Source organism: Pseudochaenichthys georgianus, chromosome 6, assembly GCF_902827115.2.
Source record: "Pseudochaenichthys georgianus chromosome 6, fPseGeo1.2, whole genome shotgun sequence".
NCBI lineage: Eukaryota > Metazoa > Chordata > Actinopteri > Perciformes > Channichthyidae > Pseudochaenichthys > Pseudochaenichthys georgianus.
The window spans coordinates 17680220-17699956 of record NC_047508.1 but is presented as its reverse complement, the minus strand read 5'-3'; the positions used below and the strand labels follow the sequence as shown (position 1 = coordinate 17699956).

Genomic DNA, 19737 nt, shown 5'->3' with positions numbered 1-19737 from the left:
CTGTTTGCACTCTGACACCGCTCTGCCTTCCCGGACAGGCCCATAAGTGGGTGCATGCCAATATGAGCGATCTGATGGTATTGAGGGATCGCTCGCAGCACACATCTGAAGGCTGAATAGCATTGTGAATAGGAGCAGCGAACATAGATGTCATGAGTCCTACCTCCCGCAGAGAGATTGAAAGCGAAAAGTAGAGCGCAATGAATACTTGAGTGTTCTGGAGGCTATGAAACTGAAAGGCCTCTCCCTTTTTTACCAAAAGATTTCAATAGAAAAATAGAGGCAGCTCGTGCTTTTTAATCGCAACTTTGAGATTGATTGGGCGAACTTGTGTGCAGGTTTGACAGACGCGTCTCTTTTATGATAATCCTGGTGTCGAGAGAAGGAGAGGGGAATAATGTAGCAGGGCTACCTGACATAAGAGAGAATCATACATTCAAAAAAATCATTCTGAATATTTATAATATCCACTATTCCTGTATCAAATTGCATTTCCTAATGGAATGCAATAACCCATTCTGTAGGAAATGTATGCTTTTGTGTTTTCTTTAATTAAAACACATTCACACTTTCATCAGCACAATAATGGCAAAGCACTAAAAGCAGCCAAGATCATTTGCATGTCTCTAATTAAGCATAATGTCCTCTTTTTCATGATGTGCTAAACACACAACCAGGTTTCACTCACTTTATATACGGCTTTTAATGCACGCAGCAAAGCAAGACAGATGCACAGCCGAGATAACTTCCATTTACAGTGTAAGCCTGTGAGAGCCTCGGTGTAGAGGCCATATACTATTTATGGGTTAATCGATACAGTAGCTGGATGACACCATGTCCCGGTACTTTCTGTCATGATGATGGCTCACTAATTTTGGAACGGCTGCTTTCTCCTCCTGCCTTCAGCAGCCTGCAAGACGGTTTAATTTGGCTGTAAAAACGCCAGTCACCGGGCTACTTCTTGTTCCTGGGGGAGGTCACCATGGGGGCAAGTCCATAGGAGGATATATATTCACATAGTTCTCTTAGAGACACTGCTAACCCCTGACATCCCATTTGGGTTGTAATTTCATGTTGTTAAAGTGACAGGGACCCGGCCTCTGTGGTCTTAGAGACGGGGAGGTGGGGGAGTGCTGATCAGAGAGGTCTTTAATTCTTCTTCTCTGAGCCTGCCTGTGTGTGTGAGAGGAAGGAAGATAATGGAGGAGTACATATGTTGCCCTTGTGTGTGCAGTGTTTTAGATTTGTATCTGAAAGAGTGAGCAGATCCTTGAGTCTGAGCACTCTGTGTGTGGATCAAATGTGTGCAGCATTGAGCCCCCTCATGCAGCTTGTTTTGTATGTGTCTTTGTGCTGGCAGGGGTCAGAAGACATCAGAGGCACAGGGGGAGACCCGGGACCGTCCCACTCTGCAGAGATACTGCTGGCTCGAGAAAAAAGCAAGACGGGTGGTGGAGAAAACTCATGACCCTGGCACGAAGACTTAACGCTCCTTCCTTGAACTGGCTTTGATCTCTACCTAATGTGGATGTATGGGAGAAGTGATGCTTTTACTGTGATGAAAGCTAACATTTAACTGCTCACATTAAATTAGCGAGGACAGGGCCTCAGGCATGTTTGCATTTTGGTGCAGTTGTGATGGGGTTGCTTAACACATTTTGTAGCAGTTATTTGAGCCTGTTTTTCTTCTTAGAAATACTAGTACAAAAAAGACATAAGCATCATATAGGACTCACTGCCTTTTGAATTAGCATGTCGGTTTATCCATTGCATGTTATTTGTATTTAACTCCATTTTCACTCCATTTTGCCTTTTTAAACACTTAAGGCTACATAATACAAGCATGCTCAATTCACAAGACTTATTTGATGTATTTACTTTAATTGGTTTCTGGTTGTTCTTTAATAGTTGCATAACTGACATTTTTTTCATCTTATTTTGTTTACCAAACGTATTCTCTTACTAACACTACACTGCTGTTTTTTTGGTTATAATACACATTGTTTTGTTTTAAAATGTATCTAAAATGAGACAATGTCTGCATTGTATGCTAGATGCTAAACTTACTGTGTGTAATGTCATCTAAACAAATAGAAACGTTCTACATTTGACAAAATATGATGTAAAATCTGAAAAAAATACTGTCCTCGTGTTGTCAGACAGTTTTTCATTGCCCAAGTCAACAATTCAAATGTAATTATTCTCATCAAACAGGAACAAAAGCTTTCAAAAGGTTGTAACATTTAATAAAATAAAAAGAGTGCATTTAAAGCCAAGCCTAAATGAGTTTTGACATTATACTGTGGACTATAATCACCTGTAACACATTTAAATCGCCAGTTATAATTATTAAATAAATAAATAAAGCTAAATTGTACATTTCTAAAGAAATATTACCGAGACGGACTATAAACAAAACATGTGTAAGGTTAAATCCAGTGTGTTAAATCCATGACACATACACTGGGAACATTGTTGTAATATTATTCAGACAGTTTACGGTTCTTGTTGGTAATTATCAGCCTGCTGTGTTGTAATAATCTACTAATAGCTCATATAAACTGTGATTCACATAAAAAGCAGAGGTGGGAGGACACTCGTGCGTGGTGTCCGCCCCTCTGTGAGGAGTAAAGAGTTAACTGAGCGGTGGGTTTGCCCATTCTCCTGCTGTGAGTGACGCGATCATCTCTCTTATCCCTCAACTTTGCCTGTTGCCAGACCAGGCAGCCGAGGTGGACGCTGGCTATCACCGTTGACATTCTTTACGCGATCACACCAACAAAACAATAATCCCCACTTCCTCGTGTATTTATTTTTCACGCTGACTTTCCCCGCAGGCTGCTATTCCGTAACGATGATTTTTAGTTTTTCTTTCCATCGGACTCTCCGATGTTGTGCAGTCTACTACACGAAGGCGTGAATCTTTTTGAGTAGAGGTGGATCTTCCCGGATACGGCGACGGGGCTATATCAAATAAAAAAGAAGAGTTTCACGGAAATCCCCGAAAATAAAAATGCCACGGAGGAAACAAGAAGCGCCCAAGCGCGCAGCAGGTATGTGTTGTTACAATGTGCGTAAAAAGACATGCGTTACTGTCATAAAACTGCGGATGCTACCTTTGTTTTGTAGAGCTCACTTTACAGTCACTGCATTTCCGTTTCCACTTTGTGTTTTTTTTTTCTTTGCTCTCTAACGATCCGCTTTGTCACTCTTGTGAGACCTCATAGAAACTGTTCTCTTTATGAAAGCGGATGTATAGGCTACTTTGTATACAACAATATTGCGTTTTCGCTTTCCACGCTGTGCAGCCCCTCGGATGAGTTGCCTGTTGTAAACTTTCGCTTCCTATTGTTCCCAACTTGAATCCTGACAGTTTAGCGATCATAACTGCCATGTACCTTGTGATCTGTTAGTGTAAACCCTGTGGAAATAAGCAGTGTTTTCTCAATAGTGAGTGCCCGAGGCGTGCCATAAGGGGAACATGAGGGCTTTGTGCGTATTTGATCCCGAGCGCATAACTTCTTTGCACAAGCTGGGCGAGAGAAAGAAAAAAAACCTACCTCTGAGCTTTTTTTCTTTTCTTGGGATAAGATAAACAATTTGAGAGCAGACAATGGGGTTTCGTGGGCTGGAAGGAGCCATAATCGACAGTTGCCATGTCTGATTTGACGGTTGATTGATTGGCTGTCATGCGGCTTTGATCTGATCCCTCTCGATTTGCATCAAAAAATCACTTCCCACCATGTGCTGCAGGCCCCTGACGTCACGTTTAAACCACTTTGAAAGGCCCCGTGTACTTTTTACCCCCTCACACACACACACACACACACACACACACACACACACACACACACACACACACACACACACACACACACACACACACACACACACACACACACACACACACACACACACTCTTTCTCTCTGATGGTCAACTGACTCACGAAAAAGTGAACGAAGGGGGGGACAAAGTGGTTTCCCAGTGAGACATCACATACACAAACAGACACACACACTTCCAGCAGAGAACATCACACTCCCATGTGTACATGTTCACTTTGAACACACACACTCACACACAGAGTGGGCAGAGGAGGCGGGAGGAGTGGGTTAGAGGTTGTAAAAGGAGCCGTGTGCTATGTAATGGAGGGGAGGAATGGGTTTGCTCTGTCAGACCGGGCCGTCACAACGGCTTTGTTTCATGTTTGATTTAATTGTCTCTCCCCTGACAGGCCCATTCATCAATGGCTTTAATGGTCAATCAGAGACAGGCTGAGTGAGTGCTCCCATTCTGTTTAGCCATAAGCTGGCCTGGGCTTTTATTTCATCAAAATGCCCCAGCCTAATGTACATGCTCACTGGCTCAGAGTGGCCGCGGGGAGCACATAAAGAATGACTGAAAGCTTTCTGATTTCAGATCAGTGAGAAGGATGTTTTTTTCTTCTTCCCTTGGTCTCCTCCTCTCCTCTCTCCTCTCTTCTCCCTGCTACACTGCCATTGCTCTGTTGACGAAAGGGAATAAAAGGCTGTAATATGGATCGTTTTGTGTTTTTAGAAAACAACTTTTTCTCCCTGAAACCAGGCTTCTTTGTTCATTCATTCATCCATTCATTTCTTCATTTTTTTCATGCTCCCCTTCCACCCCTGTCAGTCAGCCCGTGCAGCTGCAAGTTATAAAGTTGTCAACTGTTCAGTGGCACACAAAGGGTGATGATGAATTGATTGCAGCACAGAGCATGGTGATAGAGAGAGCAAAGAAAAGGATGACAGATGATGGGCCTTGATTAGGGACTTAGGGGGAGAGTCAGCCCACTGCAACCTTGAGACTTGCATGAAAAATCTACCCCCCTCCCCTCCACATACACACTTTTCTCTCTCATTGTCTCTCCAACACACACTCTCAGCTTCTCCCTCTCTTTCTTGCCTTCCTCTGTCTAAAAGGGTTTTTCTCTCCTCGGTACAAAACTTGTTTTGCCTGCTTCATTAGCGTTGGTCCAATTAGCCGTGAGGCTGATGGAGTCCTGACAGGCCCCGTGATTGGAGATGACAAGCTCGGGGTGCCCAGCCCAATGAGGTTTGCCACCACTTTGATGTAATCAACTTGATATTACACAGAGCCGCTCGCCTTTGGTTGTGCTGTAACTCAATTTTCCGCTGCAGGTGACAAATGGGCCTGCCTACCTGGGTCAGGTCTGAGTGCTCTTAACAACCGAGGGCAGCTGGCCACGTAAACAGCCGAGCAAACATGAGAAAGAGACTCTCCCAGCTGTGGAAATACAGACTTACTTCCTTCATGGCTGGCGATTAGCTTCGCCTGAGGCCTAAAGCTGTGGAAACGGCTGCAGAAAGTTAAAATACTCCGCAGACTTAACAGGAAGTCGACATCGGCTTTAGAACGTGTGGGCAACGACGCAGCTATTTCAATGGAATGTCTAACCTGTACAGTATGTTTGCTGAATGCTGTCCGTGTGTTTATAGTATCCAGAGTGTTGCATGTGTTAGCATACTGTAAGACCATGTGTGATCTGGTCATGTATGAGAGACACAGAAGGAGAAGGGTGGGGGGGGGTAGTCTGATTTGAACCGGGCTTACAGCTACAGTCTCTTGTTTCTGCAGGGTCAGGATTATAGCTGCCAGACTGGCAGTCATCACTCACGTCTGTCGGTGACTGTGTGTACTCAAATCAGTGGGCATGCACTCTGATTTGTTGGGGTTGAGTGTGTGTGTGTGGTTTGGCTTGCGATAGTGATGAAAGGAATTGTAACTGTAGACCACCTGCTGGGGTTAGGCCGTAATTCTCTGAGCTCTTTAGGCCCATCTACGTTTCTCAGTTTCTTCTTCTCTTTTATTCTGTCCCTGCACAACATGCAGCATTCAACTGTAGACACAGCACACACACATATGTAGTAAAGATGGGAGCATTTACAGCACACGTTGCAGACACATGCACACGTGTTGTGGCGGGGTTGTGAAAGCGGCAAGCGAAATTAAGTAAGCTGTTTTTATATCGGTCTGCCTTCCTGTTGTTTATGTGTGAAAAGCATGCCCTTACGGAAGCAGCGGGGAAGCACCGCGAGGGACTTAATTGTCCGACCGACATACAGGCTGACAGCGTTAGCAAGCCTTAACAACACACGCCTCCAATGGTGTTGTTTGCAGGTTTGAGCGCGGCAAATGTTTTGGCTTTGCAGGCCCTGTTGCTAATGAAAAGTCCTGTGGCTGGATTCCGGTGAGGTTGAGTCACGTCTGTGATCTATGTGTCTGATAAGTGCATACCTAATGAGGCTGTGAGCACCAGTGGAAGGAGGAGGAAGGCTGACAGAGTGTTTCCCACAGGTATTGACAGATGCCTTTTTGTTTTTGCCATAGGCCTTGACTCCATAAATCCTGCCTGTGTAATGATAACAGTGCCACCCTGCCAGCAAGCGAGTGAAAGAGACAGTGTAAGAGGGAGGAGGAGGTGGAGGTGGTGGAGGAGGAGGAGGAGGTGGGGATGAGGAGGAGGCGGGGGCGGTGAAATGGGCCTTCTCTCCTTTTTAACACACACTTGGCAGATGTCGAGCCATAGGGTTGGGCTTCAGGAGAGAAAGCGGAGTTTAAGTGCTGTAGTAGTGTCACAAATAGAAAACCGTTAGCCATCCACTCTTCCCTTTCAGCTCTCAGTGTGCTTTCAGCCCAGGTTTTCAGCCGGGACTGCTGTCTGGAAACTGAGTCGGAGGCATTGTAAAAATAGTCCCACCGCTGTTGTGATAGATGCAGCTGCACTGTAGCGACAATTGGGACAGGCTGGATCCCTCCAACCCTACCTCCCTCCCACCCCCCCTCTCCCACCCCTCCCAGAGGTAGGGAGCGTCAGAGCCTGGTGGGATGTGTGCTCTTTTCGGGGAAACTGAGCCGCTCCGGTCTTCAGGGGTCCTGAAACCCAATCCAGGAGGAGAATAGCCCGGCCGTGCCAGAGAGCCGATTTCCTTTTCAACAGAGTCATTTATCACTGACCCACCCTTCGCTCCTGACACAGTGACGTGTGTCATTTATCAAACAGGCTTTACCAAACACACAAGAGAAGGGAGGTGGATAGGGGGCAGAGAGGAGGAGAAAGAGAGAGTGAAAGAGGGAAAACAAGACAGAGTGAGAGAAGGAGAGGAATGAGGTGCAGAGTCAGTGGAGAGAGACTGGGGAGAGAGACTCCAGTTTGAGACTTTTTTCCAGGGAAGAGTTTTCCTGAAAGCCTTGAGCAGAAGCGTTTGGGAGGGAGATTTTTTCGAGATGACAGGGAGGATTGAGTTACCCTGAGTTGTGTTTTGATGAGTGACAGAATGTTCTTCCATGACACGTCTAGACGTCTGAATAAGAGGAGAAATATGCTTTGTGAGTACACAAAGTCGGTGTGTGTGTGTGTGTGTGTGTGTGTGTGTGTGTGTGTGTGTGTGTGTGTGTGTGTGTGTGTGTGTGTGTGTGTGTGTGTGTGTGTGTGTGTGTGTGTGTGTGTGTGTGTGTGTGTGTGTGTGTGTGTGTGTGTGTGTGTGTGTGTGTGTGTGTGTGTGTGTGTGTGTGTGTGTGTGTGTGTGTGTGTGTGTGTGTGTGGTGTGTGTGTGTGTGTGTGTGTGTGTGTGTGTGTGTGTGTGTGTGTGTGTGTGTGTGTGTGTGTGTGTGTGTGTGTGTGTGTGTGTGTGTGTGTGTGTGTGTGTGTGTGTGTGTGTGTGTGTGTGTGTGTGTGTGTGTGTGTTGAGCAGGGCTGACAGGTATCACTCATGCAGCAGCCTGGCCTTTAAATGAACCCGAGCTGCTCTGCTCCCCCGTGGCCCTAACAGGCTCTCTCCAAGATGGATGCTTCTTTAAAAATCAGATTAATGATGGATACCAGGCTTATGGTGCCATTTATCATGAGGAATATTATTTAGGCCGGCCGTGTATGGCTGTAACTGGAGAGCCAGGACGAGAAGAAGCAGGGTGGAAAGCCTTAGACAGACACTCACTGTGTGATGGATGGCTGAGCGCTCTCTCTGAGTGTTACTAGACACCAGTGCCGCAGCAGTAGGCCATAATCAGATAGCCCAGGGATGTTTATCTCACAACTACACTACCCAGATTGCCTTGCCTGGAGGGTTTCTTTATGAAAGCTATCGTCTATCATTATTATCATCTTTAAAAAGTTAGTGGAATCATGAAAAAAACCTCCAGACTCTGAAGGGCACGTAGGCACTCGATGGAGCTTTATAGCAATTGTACATTTTTAAATGATCCATTGGATCCCCTTTAACTGATTGCGATGATGACCTCGGAAGTTTCCATTATGCTTTGCCCAGAAGAGTCCCTAGCCCCATGTCATTCGTGAGTAAAAGAATACAGTGAGAGGTCAAGGCAAGGCCAGCTCTGCTACAGTTTTGTTTTTCGTCCTCTTCTTGTTCCCTCTTTCTGTCCCTCCTACCTCCTTCTCCTCCTACTACTCACCACTGTGATTTATGGTGGCCATCCATCTTCAGGCTGCGTCCATCACCTCCTCGTTGCTAGGCAATCATGGCAGCAGCTGTGCGTTGTGAGAGGGGTTTGGTCTTCCCACTCCCAAGCCCCGACTTTTATTTCCTTCACCCCCGATTCAACTTTAACCACCCAGTTTTAGTTCCAGCTACAAGCTCCAAACGTATTACCAGTTTCAGTGTTATTTCCACTGTAGCCCCACTCAGACGTCCTGACTTAGTGTCGGTTCTTTACCGTAGTCCTGCATTTAGAGCTGTGATAAATTGCAGAATTCCATTACCCCTGTTTAAACCCCGGCCTTATGTTCACACCTACAGTAATGCAGGTCTCAGCAGAAACCTTAAAGGGGACATATAATTAAACTCACTTCCATGCTAACAACATGCAAAATGTGAGATGAGACGTATCTCAGTGTTTTGTTTTGTTGTTGTGTTTCAGTCAGAAAACATTAGGTTCAACAAACCATTGGGAGTTGGCGCACGTTCCTATGTCACATTTAGGTTATTAGAATATTTGCCCTGCAGTATCTCCTCTCATAGCTTGAAAACTATCTTTGGTGAACCACATTTTTCTTGCAGGCCAAAGAGAGCAGACTGGGCTTTTTCGTGCTTATCCTTGTATATAATTATGAATCTGAAAATTAGCATAATATGTCTGTTTTTTTTAAGGAAGATCTTTCTAGCGGAGGTTATGTTTTTAGTTTGGTTTAGGTTCACATGATAGTGAAAACATGAGTAGATCGTCTCGGTATCTAATAGTTCCAGTTAAATCAAGGTTATGAAAACCTTCAGTTAAAGCGGAAAATAAATATGAACTTTACATTAACTAAACTGATCGTCGTAAAGTAATTGTGTGACTTGAACCCACTGTCCTAACAACCCTACGACCCTTACATTAACTAGTGTTTGTAAGTGTGTTGTAAAGCTGTGTTTTAAATAATACTTGCAAACTTGAGTCCCTACAAAAAAGCGTTAAGAGTAATATGTTCACAGAGCCGGTTGACCTTTGAACAACATTTTAATATGAGCTCAGAGTGTTGGAAGAATGGGCAAATAAACAGCGGTTCCGCTTCATGGAGCTCTGCTTGAGAACTGCCTGAGTAAGGCTTTAAGAAAGAGTGATGGAAGGAGGCAGAGATGTGGGATAGTTTAAGAAAGTCCGCCCGACTACAGATCATCAGAAGAGACAGGCTCTGCGTGCATGTCGGACTGGAACACAGCCTTCCCGCGGCATCTCGCTCCTTATTACTGCCCTTGGTTCTGCACCTGTGGAGGATGTTTGGTGTTGTGATTGTATTTGTTTGCTTTTTTAACGCTTATTTTGGCTGCGGCAAGTTTCAAACTGAGACTGGAACTATGCGTCAACCTCGTTCTCCACTACGTTAGAGTTAGTAACGGGAGGAGTGAATGTGTTTGTGGCTCGTCTACTGTCAGATAAACGAGATGCATGTTCAGATCTTGAAGGTCTGTACGTGCAGCTGGCAGCTTTGAGGTCCACTCATAAAATACAACAATCAGCCGCCGGTTAAATCTATTCAGCCTCTCTCTTTCTCTTTTTTACTCTCCCTCTCCCTCGTTTTACTGTGTGCATTGACAAGGTTCAGCCGTAAGCTTTGCCTGAGGCCAGAATGATCTCTCTGTTTTTCCCATCTCCCATATCACACATCCTGCACTACAATCGGCGGACACAATGTATTCACAATGCCATCAGGGGGTAGAGAACACACACAAATAAAAAACTGACATCCAGGATATTTTGTAACATGATAGCCTGTACAAGCATTAGTGCTGTAGCAGCAAAGTTATGTATCAAAAACCTTTGTCTTATCCAAAAAATCGTATTATGTCCAAACTTGTTATAATTTCAAATGACCGCAGATCACCTGTTACATATTTTCTCGTGGGACTTTTGGCCAGGCTGTAAGGATGAAAGGAAAAAGAGGGAGTGAACTAAGTTTGATTGAGTGTGTTGCTTTGACAAATGTGTGCAACAGTGAAGGCATTTGAGGTATGTTACTGATCTGCTGCTATTTTGACAGAATGGGGCTGTTTTGGACTAAATTATTCTAATCTATTTAAAGAGTTTTAGGCTGCTGGGAAACTTGAGAGAGTGAGTGGAAGTCGGTGGTTTGTGGGTTTTTTTTATTGAGTCTGAGGTGACTTCCTGTCCTTTAGCGTTCTGGAGCTGTTTCCTGTCAGTAAGAGCCCCCTGCTGAGGGGCCATGTTGGTTTAAGGGCGTCAGGGTCCGGTTGAAATACTGTACACATGTCGAGACACACTCGTCATGTTGTGATACAGTTTACCTTTCTCCTCTCGGCGCCCCCGTGTCCGATCACCGACTGACTTCAAATATCTAAACTAACATGTGATCAAAGGTGTTGGCAAATACGTCCAACCTAATTTCCTCTGTTATTCAACAGTATAAAAGTCCTAAAAAAACACTATTTTATAAATTATCATTCATGCAAGATATACAGCTCAATGTCTATATGGCAAAATCCTGTTTTCATGCATTGTTCTTATATTAAAGCATAAACAATAGACTGCAATATCTGTGCTTTTCCCCCTGTTGTTTAACTTGTTGTTGTCTTTGAACAATGACATTAAACTGTGTTTGTAATCTAAACAGTAAGCTATAAGGGACCACCCGTGTAGACAATTTCCTCTCCCCTCCCTGTATCCCAGTTGCGTCTTTGTGCACAATACAGTTCTCTATGCATACAGTGATTAAATCATAAATAAAGATGTAATCAAGCTAAGCAACACATATGAACATTGCTATTGCCATAGAGATAGTTTCTGTTTTATTGTCCGCAAAAATTCAGGATGTCAATCAAGCATTCGTATTTTGGTCTTCTGTGTAATGCACACAATGTTCCCCTGGAATTTACAAAAAAAATGAAGTGGGTTGAACATTATTTCACATGTGAATTTACACAAATATCAATAGAGCTTCTGTTCTTTCAACGAAAATATACATCGGCTGTCTATGCTGTTTTCACGCATTAAAAATCACAGATCTATGAAATCTTGTACTCAAGATGACCGCACAAATGCCTGTGGCAAGGTTGTGTCTTTTCTCTTTTAGAGACCAAGCAGTCATTTGAGTGCGAGGGTCAGACACAGGTAGAGATGTTAATGACACATCCTGTTTACCCCGCGCTGCTGTTGGGTGTGATCGGACTGTTTTACCAGCTGTGGAGGCCAGAGCAGGAACATGCAGTGTGGCCATCAAGGCACAGATAAAAAAGATCTTTTTTTCACCAAAACATATATTTATATGCATTTGCTGATTCAAACTGTGACAATATAAGAAAATAGATTTCTACTTGAGAACACTTTTTTTTTTTGTTCGGTCTTCACATTATCACTCTTGCATTCGAAGGCCTATTTAAAATGCAGAATCAAAAACAGCTTTCAGCAGCACTTGAGGAGAAGTAACCCATGGGACAGAAGGAAGGAGACACGAGAGGCAGCCACAGCACCTTCCTGCTTAATCACCCCCTGTCCCTCCCTGTCTGTTGTTCCTGATCGTCAGAGCAGCACTGCAGTATTTCTATCAGATGATCTCTCCCTCCTCGTCTGCGGCCCTTATGTTTATGAAAATGATACTCCACAGGAATGCCTCCTGCATGCCAAGATGTCACTGTCTTTCCTCATCGCTTGCATCTACGTGCATGTACGAGTGTGTTTGAGGAGGGGATGGGGGTTGGTGTCATAACTGACTGACTAGCTTTATTTATAATTGCGTGGGGGGTGTGTTTGACGTCGCGTATCTTAAGGTGAAGTGTGTGTTTCTGCTGCGGAGCCTTGTTTTCCGCAGCTTTTGTGTTAGTGTGAATGTGTTATTGCTATTTCCGTGTGAGCCGTGACTGAGATGTTGATTGTGTGAAAGTGCACCTCCTACCCTTCTTCTTACCCCCCCCCCCCCCACCCCGCCTCACACCCCACCCGTAGGAATCAATCATGGAACCTAATGATTCTTGTCTTTCCCCACATGGCATCAGCTCACTTTATCAAAACATGAACACACACACACACACACTCTTTCTCTCTCATATACGCAGGCACAGAACTCATACATTGGCTCTACACCATATGCTATGATTTTAGTTAAGACTTCAATCTGGGAGTATTGTTGTATCTAAATCCTCTTCTTTTTGTATTCTCTGGGAGCCTCTATACTCCCATCACCTTTTATTAGCTTGATAAATCACCTCTGTTGTCAGTCAAGCCAAGGAGAATAATTGGATGTGGTTGTCGCCGTGTGTGATGGATTATCAGTCATTGGGGATTAAATTAACAGATAGTGCCCAGACATAATGGTTTTTGTTTTGCATTTTAAATTGCCTGGGAGCATGGCTAGACTATGTAGGTTTTATAGCAGGTGCTTTTGGACTTCTCTCCCCCTCACTAATGACAAATGAACAATAACCTATAGGGCCGCAGCTCTATTATCATGAAATGTAAAACATTTACGACTAAGTTAAGGCACAGAGAGATAGAGCCCTGGGAAGGTTTCCGAATGTGATAACGTGACGTGAAATTGGATATGGCAATAGTTTGATGAAATAGCGTGACAATGTGAAGAAATATGTGGAGTAAGAGAAAGGTGACCTGACAACTTGGTCAAGCGGTGTGCCATGCTGGCCTGATGCAAGCTGACATCCGTGACCAGCTAGTCAGGACGAACAACACATTAACCACCGCATCCTGTCTGGATTTCCTCTTTCAAACGAGAGTCTGACACGAATACCTTCCCGAGGAGAACCAAAAGAGAGAGGAAAGGAAAGAGGGTGCGGGCAGCCGCTTGAGCGCTGGTAGCAGGGAGATATCTCCCTTGCGTGTTTGCCCGAGCGTAAGCGATTTACCTCCTCGCCCCTTCTCCATCCTCCCAGACCCCTCCCTCCTCCCCTCCACGTCCACATTATCATAATTGTGTCCAGAACATGAGGGGCTGGGGAAGTGATCATGTCATTTTATTTACACCCTGCTTGGCCTTTTTTACAAACGACATGCCACTGACTGCCAAGCGGACTGGAGCCCACGACATCTTTTGATCAGGGCTGTCGGGACCTATCAGCGGAGAATGGCAGGTAATGGATACCCAGTGACAAACCAAATCTCCGGGAGGACGGAGAGTGGGCTGCACCTGCCAGGTCTCCATTAGGCTGGCCTCTCAGTGAGGCTGCCTGCTGACTGTACCCCCAGGGCCCAAATCAGACCAGCGCCAGCCGCATGGCTGCCTAGAGATTGGCTGTTAGCACTGGAAATGAGAGTTATTTCAGCTATGACATTTTTGTTTAGACTGGACGTGAGTGCGTGGAGCAGGGGGGGAATGAAGGATTTAGTCACAGTGTGTGTATCTGTGTGTCCAAGCTCCACTGAGTATGAGTGCCAAAACTATTAAAGCTGCCTTATACCTACAGCTTCTTTCTGTGGCATTTGTCTTAGTTTACAATAATGTCATGTAATGGCCGCAGAACTGTCCACAGGCCATCCGCTATTTTCAGAGATTATTTGTTTTTCCTTAAATTGAGCGGTTTCTTGAGTGAGGTGGACAGGAAATGAGGGTGGGGGGATGATGACACTGCGGAAGAAGGGGTTGAGTGGTGGGTGTGTCGGCTCTAGGTGCGTGGATAAAGGAGTTTTGTTTTTGTGTGTTTCGGGGGGCTAAGAAACACACATGCGCACACACACACTTATCATATCTCTCCATGTAAACAGTGGGCGCCAACATGCAAAGGGGCAGATTTCGTATGCATTTCCATCATGTTGATGCTCCGCATTCTCACCTCGCCTTCTTTATCTCTCTTTTCCAAAGGTCTCATTTTCGCCCTTCCTTTTTTTGGTTCATTTATTTTGTATGATCATTGAAATGTGTATAATGATTGCATGACATTTAACACCTTGCTGGAGCTCTTCTCTTAGAATTTAGCTTGAGCCTAGTATTGATTATATTCTAAATGTTAATAAACTAATGAACTCACTTCACTTCAGATGACAAAGTAGGATTTCTATTCAACATGTCAACTTTTATTCAACAAGAGACATTCTTTTCTTAAAATTCTTCAAGGTAGCTCTTTGCCTGTGTGCGCATGTCTGTGTGATTGTGTGTCTGTATGTATGTGTGTGCAATAATAGAAGAGGCAGATGAAGAGGCGTCAGACATATTAACTGACAGATGGAGGTTGATCCAACTCATTTATTACCCCAGAGGAGAATGCCACAGTGAGATTGGGCTTCATTAATTTCAGATTTAGTTTTCATTTCAAGCTGTTGCGCCCTGAGATAAATAAAATGGCGCATTATGTTTTTGCCAAGATATTTCTTTTTTGTTTTCCTCCAATAGAAGGAGTGAAAAGAGGGGAGGCATAAGTTCCGTGTGGCTGGGGTAGTATATAAATACAGGCTCGCCTAGAGGAAAATAACACCTCAACGGTTGATGAGGTGAAATGGGATGACTGTAATTTCTCAGCTCAGCTTTAAAGGCTCCCACACAGATGGCTCATTTATCCCTGGGAGTCCTCGGGCACACATAGCAGGGAAACTTTTTCTCCAGTTATTCTAACATTGCGTGTTCACTCCCTGCAATTCAACTCATCTCTTTCTTTCTCTCTTTGTCTCCATTCTCCTTGCAGCCTATTCTCCCGAGGAGCTGGCAATGCAAACTGTGGTGGAGGAAGACGAGGAGGAGGAGGAAGCGGAAGACCTGCCCTCAGCCCCTCGGGATGACCTTCCAATGAATGATGAGTTTGCGGAGCAGAGCGCAGGGCCTGCCAAAGAACAGACATCTGACCAGGAATCAGCTGGGGCTGCAGAGCTCTCAGGACAAGAGATGGACAGTGATTCGCATGTCAGCGAGACCAGTGACCGCCTCTCAGACTTCGAGAGCCCCTCAACAAAAGCCGAGGTCAACTTGGTCACCGCACCTGTAAATGGTGGCACTAAAACACCTCCAATAGCCATGGACACCTTAGAGCAAATGAAGGTTATCTACTCCAGCTTCATGACCAACCCCCTGTGGTCACCACTGAACTTTAATTCCACACCTCCTCAGGTGCAGACAACGGCTCCTTCAGAGAAGCCGGCTCGCAGCAACAGCACTAGTAGCAGCAGTAGCTGCAGCAGCGGGAGCTACGACTGGCACCAGTCTGCAGTGGCAAAGTCTCTACAGCAGCATCCTCCCCAGAGCCGTCACCATGCACATTCTGAGCCCAGCCTCTTTAGCACAGTCCAGCTCCACAGGCAAAACCCAAAGCTGTTTGGCTCCATCTTCACTGGGGCCAGTAAGTTCCGTTGTAAGGGCTGCACTGCTGCTTATGACACCCTGGTGGACCTGACGGTTCACATGAATGACACAGGCCACTATCGCGATGACAACCACGACAAGGCCGGCAGCGGCTCAAAGCGCTGGTCTAAACCACGAAAGAGATCCCTGATGGAGATGGAGGGCAAGGAGGATGCCCAGAAAGTTTTGAAGTGCATGTATTGTGGCCACTCTTTCGAATCGCTCCAAGATCTCAGTGTCCACATGATCAAGACCAAACATTACCAGAAAGTGCCTCTGAAGGAGCCCATTGCCCCTGTGGCAGCCAAAATCATGTCTTCTAAGAAAAGGGGACTCGTAGGGTTGGACCTCGCTGCCTTGCCACGTTCTCGAGAAGGAACCCCCAAATCTAAGCACTCAGGCCTGAACAATCACTCACAGAAACCCTCTTCCAGCCCTTACACCACCCCTAATAACCGCTATGGCCACCAGAACGGCGCAAGCTATACTTGGCAGTTTGAATCCAACAAACTTCAAATCCTCAAGTGCATGGAGTGTGGGAGTTCCCATAATACACTGCAAGAGCTGAGAACCCACATGATGGTGACGGGGCACTTCCTGAGGGTGACAAGCTCTGTGGGGAAGAGAATAAAAACACTTCCTGAGGCCACCTCCCCCAACCCGGTTAGGGTCGGCACACCCACTGAACAGAGGGTCCAGTCCGTCCCTCTGGCACCCTCCACCTTCTCTCCTCCACCTCTACCGACTACGACGACTCCCCCCGCTACTTCCCCTCCTCTTAAAGAGATAAAAAAGGAGGAGGTAGAGGAGGAGTGCTCTCAGCAGGAGGCTGTTGGAAATGAGAGGCAAGCTGCCACATCAGTTGGGAAAGAGGAGGATGCTGAGAAGGAGGAAAAATATGACATCTCAAAGTATAGCTATCTTACTGAAGAGGACTTGAAGGAGAGCCCTAAAGGGGGCTTTGATATTCTCAAATCACTGGAAAACACTGTGGCATCCGCCATCAACAAGGCACAGAGTGGAAACCCAAGCTGGGGGGGTTATCCGAGCATCCATGCTGCCTACCAGTTCCCCAGTGCCCTTAAGCTCCAACAGGGCGGCATGGACAAGATTTCCCCAATGAAGTTCTTGTTCAATGGAGGGGATGGAATACTGTCCGCCCTCGCCAAGAACCAGCCCCTTATTTCCCCACCTCTGAGCCAGTCCTCCCCTTTCCCCAGCAACAACTTCCAGGCAATGGAGGATCTAGTGAAAAAGGTGACTGAGAAAGTAGCAAAAGTAGAGCAAAGGGAGAAGCAGTTGTCTCCCAAGATGGAGAACCACCTCTCTCCCTGTAGTAGTGAGGCTGGAGAATCGCACCGGGGAGGAGAGGCCGACTCACCTCGGGAATGGAGGGCAGTCACCCCAGCCAATAGCGACAGGGGAAGCCATAGCGACAGAGCATCCCCGGCAACAGAACCCAGGAGAGAGTCGACAGTCAAATCCCCGCTCGCCTCTACGCTTCGAAGCAGTACAGCCATTATCACCGGCCATACTCCTCCAGAGCAACCCTTTGTCAACCCTTTAAGTGCTCTTCAGTCAGTAATGAACATTCATTTGGGGAAAGCAGCCAAGCCCTCCATGCCAAACCAAGATCCCCTGAGCCTGCTCTCCAGACTCAGCCAGAGCATGGCTGAGAGGGCTGCTGTGGCCGCCCCCCCCTCACAGACCAAAAAGCCAGAGAGTGTAGTTGATAATAGCTTTGGCCAGCCTAGTGATGATCAGCCCATGGACCTCACAAAGGGGAAAAGCGATAGAGGGGGATCTATTGGCTCGGCCCCCCTAACCCCTTCATCCACAGCCTCGTCTATCTCCCCCTCCTCCCTTGTTACCCCCGCAAAGCTAACCGTTGTATCTCCCTACACATCCAGCAGCCCTCTGCATGAAAACGCATTGTCGGATATCTCAGACATGCTTAGGAACCTGACGCAATCCCACCATGTCCCAAAGCCCCCCTCACGGTCCCGGGTCGCAGACAAAGCCGAGATCGTGGGCTCCACTCATGACGATGATGACGCGTCCCTGCATGGACACAAACGTAAAGGCCGTCACTCCAACTGGAACCCCCAGCACCTCCTACTCCTGCAGGCACACTTTGCCTCGAGCCTGAAGCAGACGTCAGAGGGGAAGTACATCATCAACGATCTCAGCCCGCAGGAAAGAATGCATGTGTCCCGTTTCACAAGCCTCTCCATGACCACCATCAGCCACTGGCTAGCTAACGTCAAGTACCAGCTACGGAGAACTGGCAGAACCAAGTTCCTCAAGAACCTAGACTCTGGTCAACCTATATTCTTCTGTAGTGACTGTGCATCACAGATCCGCTCTCCAGCAGCGTATGTATGCCACCTGGAAGCCCACCTAGGGTTCAGAATCAGGGACCTGGCCAAGCTGTCCCCCAAACAGACTGTAAGGGACTCTCACACTCTCACGGAGAAAATCGTGCCCCTGGAGTCTTTCCTTTCTCCACAATCACAAGATGACTCCAGTAGTAATGGGGCAGTGTTTCGCTGCCAACTCTGCGTCCGTAAATTTGCCACTAAGCACGCCATCAAGCTTCACCTCAGCAAGAGCCATGGGAAGTCTCCAGAGGACCATCTGCTATTTGTGAGCGAAGTAGAGAAACACTAAGTTACTCTCAGCAGCAGACGTACTGGGAAACATTTACAGAAAGGCTATTTAAAACAAAAAAATATAGACTTTGAAAGTGTGGTAATGCACAAAGAAGGCATGAACTACTGTTAAAAATGTCAGCACAAGGTGTTTACATCTATTCGGCCTATAAACATTTCGGATTTCTGCGTATTTCAAAAAACATTTATTTCACATAAAAATATAATGTAGGTCAAAGATTTTAAGCCTGATTTGTCGTAAGCTTTGTTGTCTGCCTCACTCTATGTACACCTTTGGTAATATGAGACAGCAGAAGACAGATTATTTCATGGTCATGGTGAATTTCTTGACTAGAAGGTCAGCTAATAACTTGAAATGTATTAATTGTATTTATTTTTTATTTTTGTGAGTTGGATTTTGATTTGCTGGTAGACTGCATGTTCAACACGTTTAACTTTCTACAGTCCTGTCCTGTCCAGATTTTAAAATGCCCTTTCAAAATGGTCATTTTTGTAACACTTTCAAACAGCCAAATGCCTGGTGAAGCTTCTTAAAAAAAATCTGCCAAACAGCAAAAGTTCATTGCTTGTTTGTATAGTTTTCTCTGTACAGCCTATTGATTTTCTTGCTGATTGTAAAAGCTGCCTTGTTCTTTATCATTGAGTGAGGGGCACTTAAAATCCAGGTCTGTGTACAAATGTATATAAAGTGTATAAGCTTACAACTTGCTGTTTAAATTATGCATACTTGTTATATTTCCTAATTTAAGAGGACTATGACTATCCACTGGTGCAGAGCCTTTGAAGAAGATTGAAAAGGACATTGTTTTGCACAATAGTTTTATAAATGTTATTTGATAAAAAAAAACACTACAAATATGTTAATGCCTTGTGCTTCTATGATTAAATTGAATTAACTGCTGCATAAAACATTTGTTTTCTTTTGTATTATAGAAATGTGTAGATCATGGTCCAATATGAATTGCTAAAATGTAAGTTATAATCTCTAAGACATTCCAAGGAATAACCGACAATGTAAGCATTTCTGGGGAGTTGGATTGTATTTATCCCATTTATTACCAAAGTGCCACCAAAGAGAATATGAAAATGACATTCAAGATTATTTAAAAATAGTTATATAATATGCTAATGAAGAGAAATAACTCGAACATCACAGTTAAGCTCAAAATGTAATTATATCTAATGTCATCTAATTGTATAACTGGTTTATGGGAAATCCAGACATTTTAAATAATTCCCCCCCTTTCCAATTGTTTTCCCACATTCTGATGACTAAGCATTTACAAATCAGC

General features: G+C 45.3%; 1 protein-coding gene across 1 annotated transcript; it reads left to right on the top strand.

The window, feature by feature from the left end:
- Positions 1-2683: 2683 nt before the first annotated feature.
- tshz3a (teashirt zinc finger homeobox 3a) lies at positions 2684-19341 on the top strand. Its single transcript, XM_034085909.1, has 2 exons — positions 2684-3053; positions 15124-19341. Exons 1-2 carry the CDS (start codon positions 3014-3016, stop codon positions 18441-18443), a joined length of 3360 nt encoding a protein of 1119 aa, XP_033941800.1. The 5' UTR covers positions 2684-3013; the 3' UTR covers positions 18444-19341.
- Positions 19342-19737: the final 396 nt, after the last annotated feature.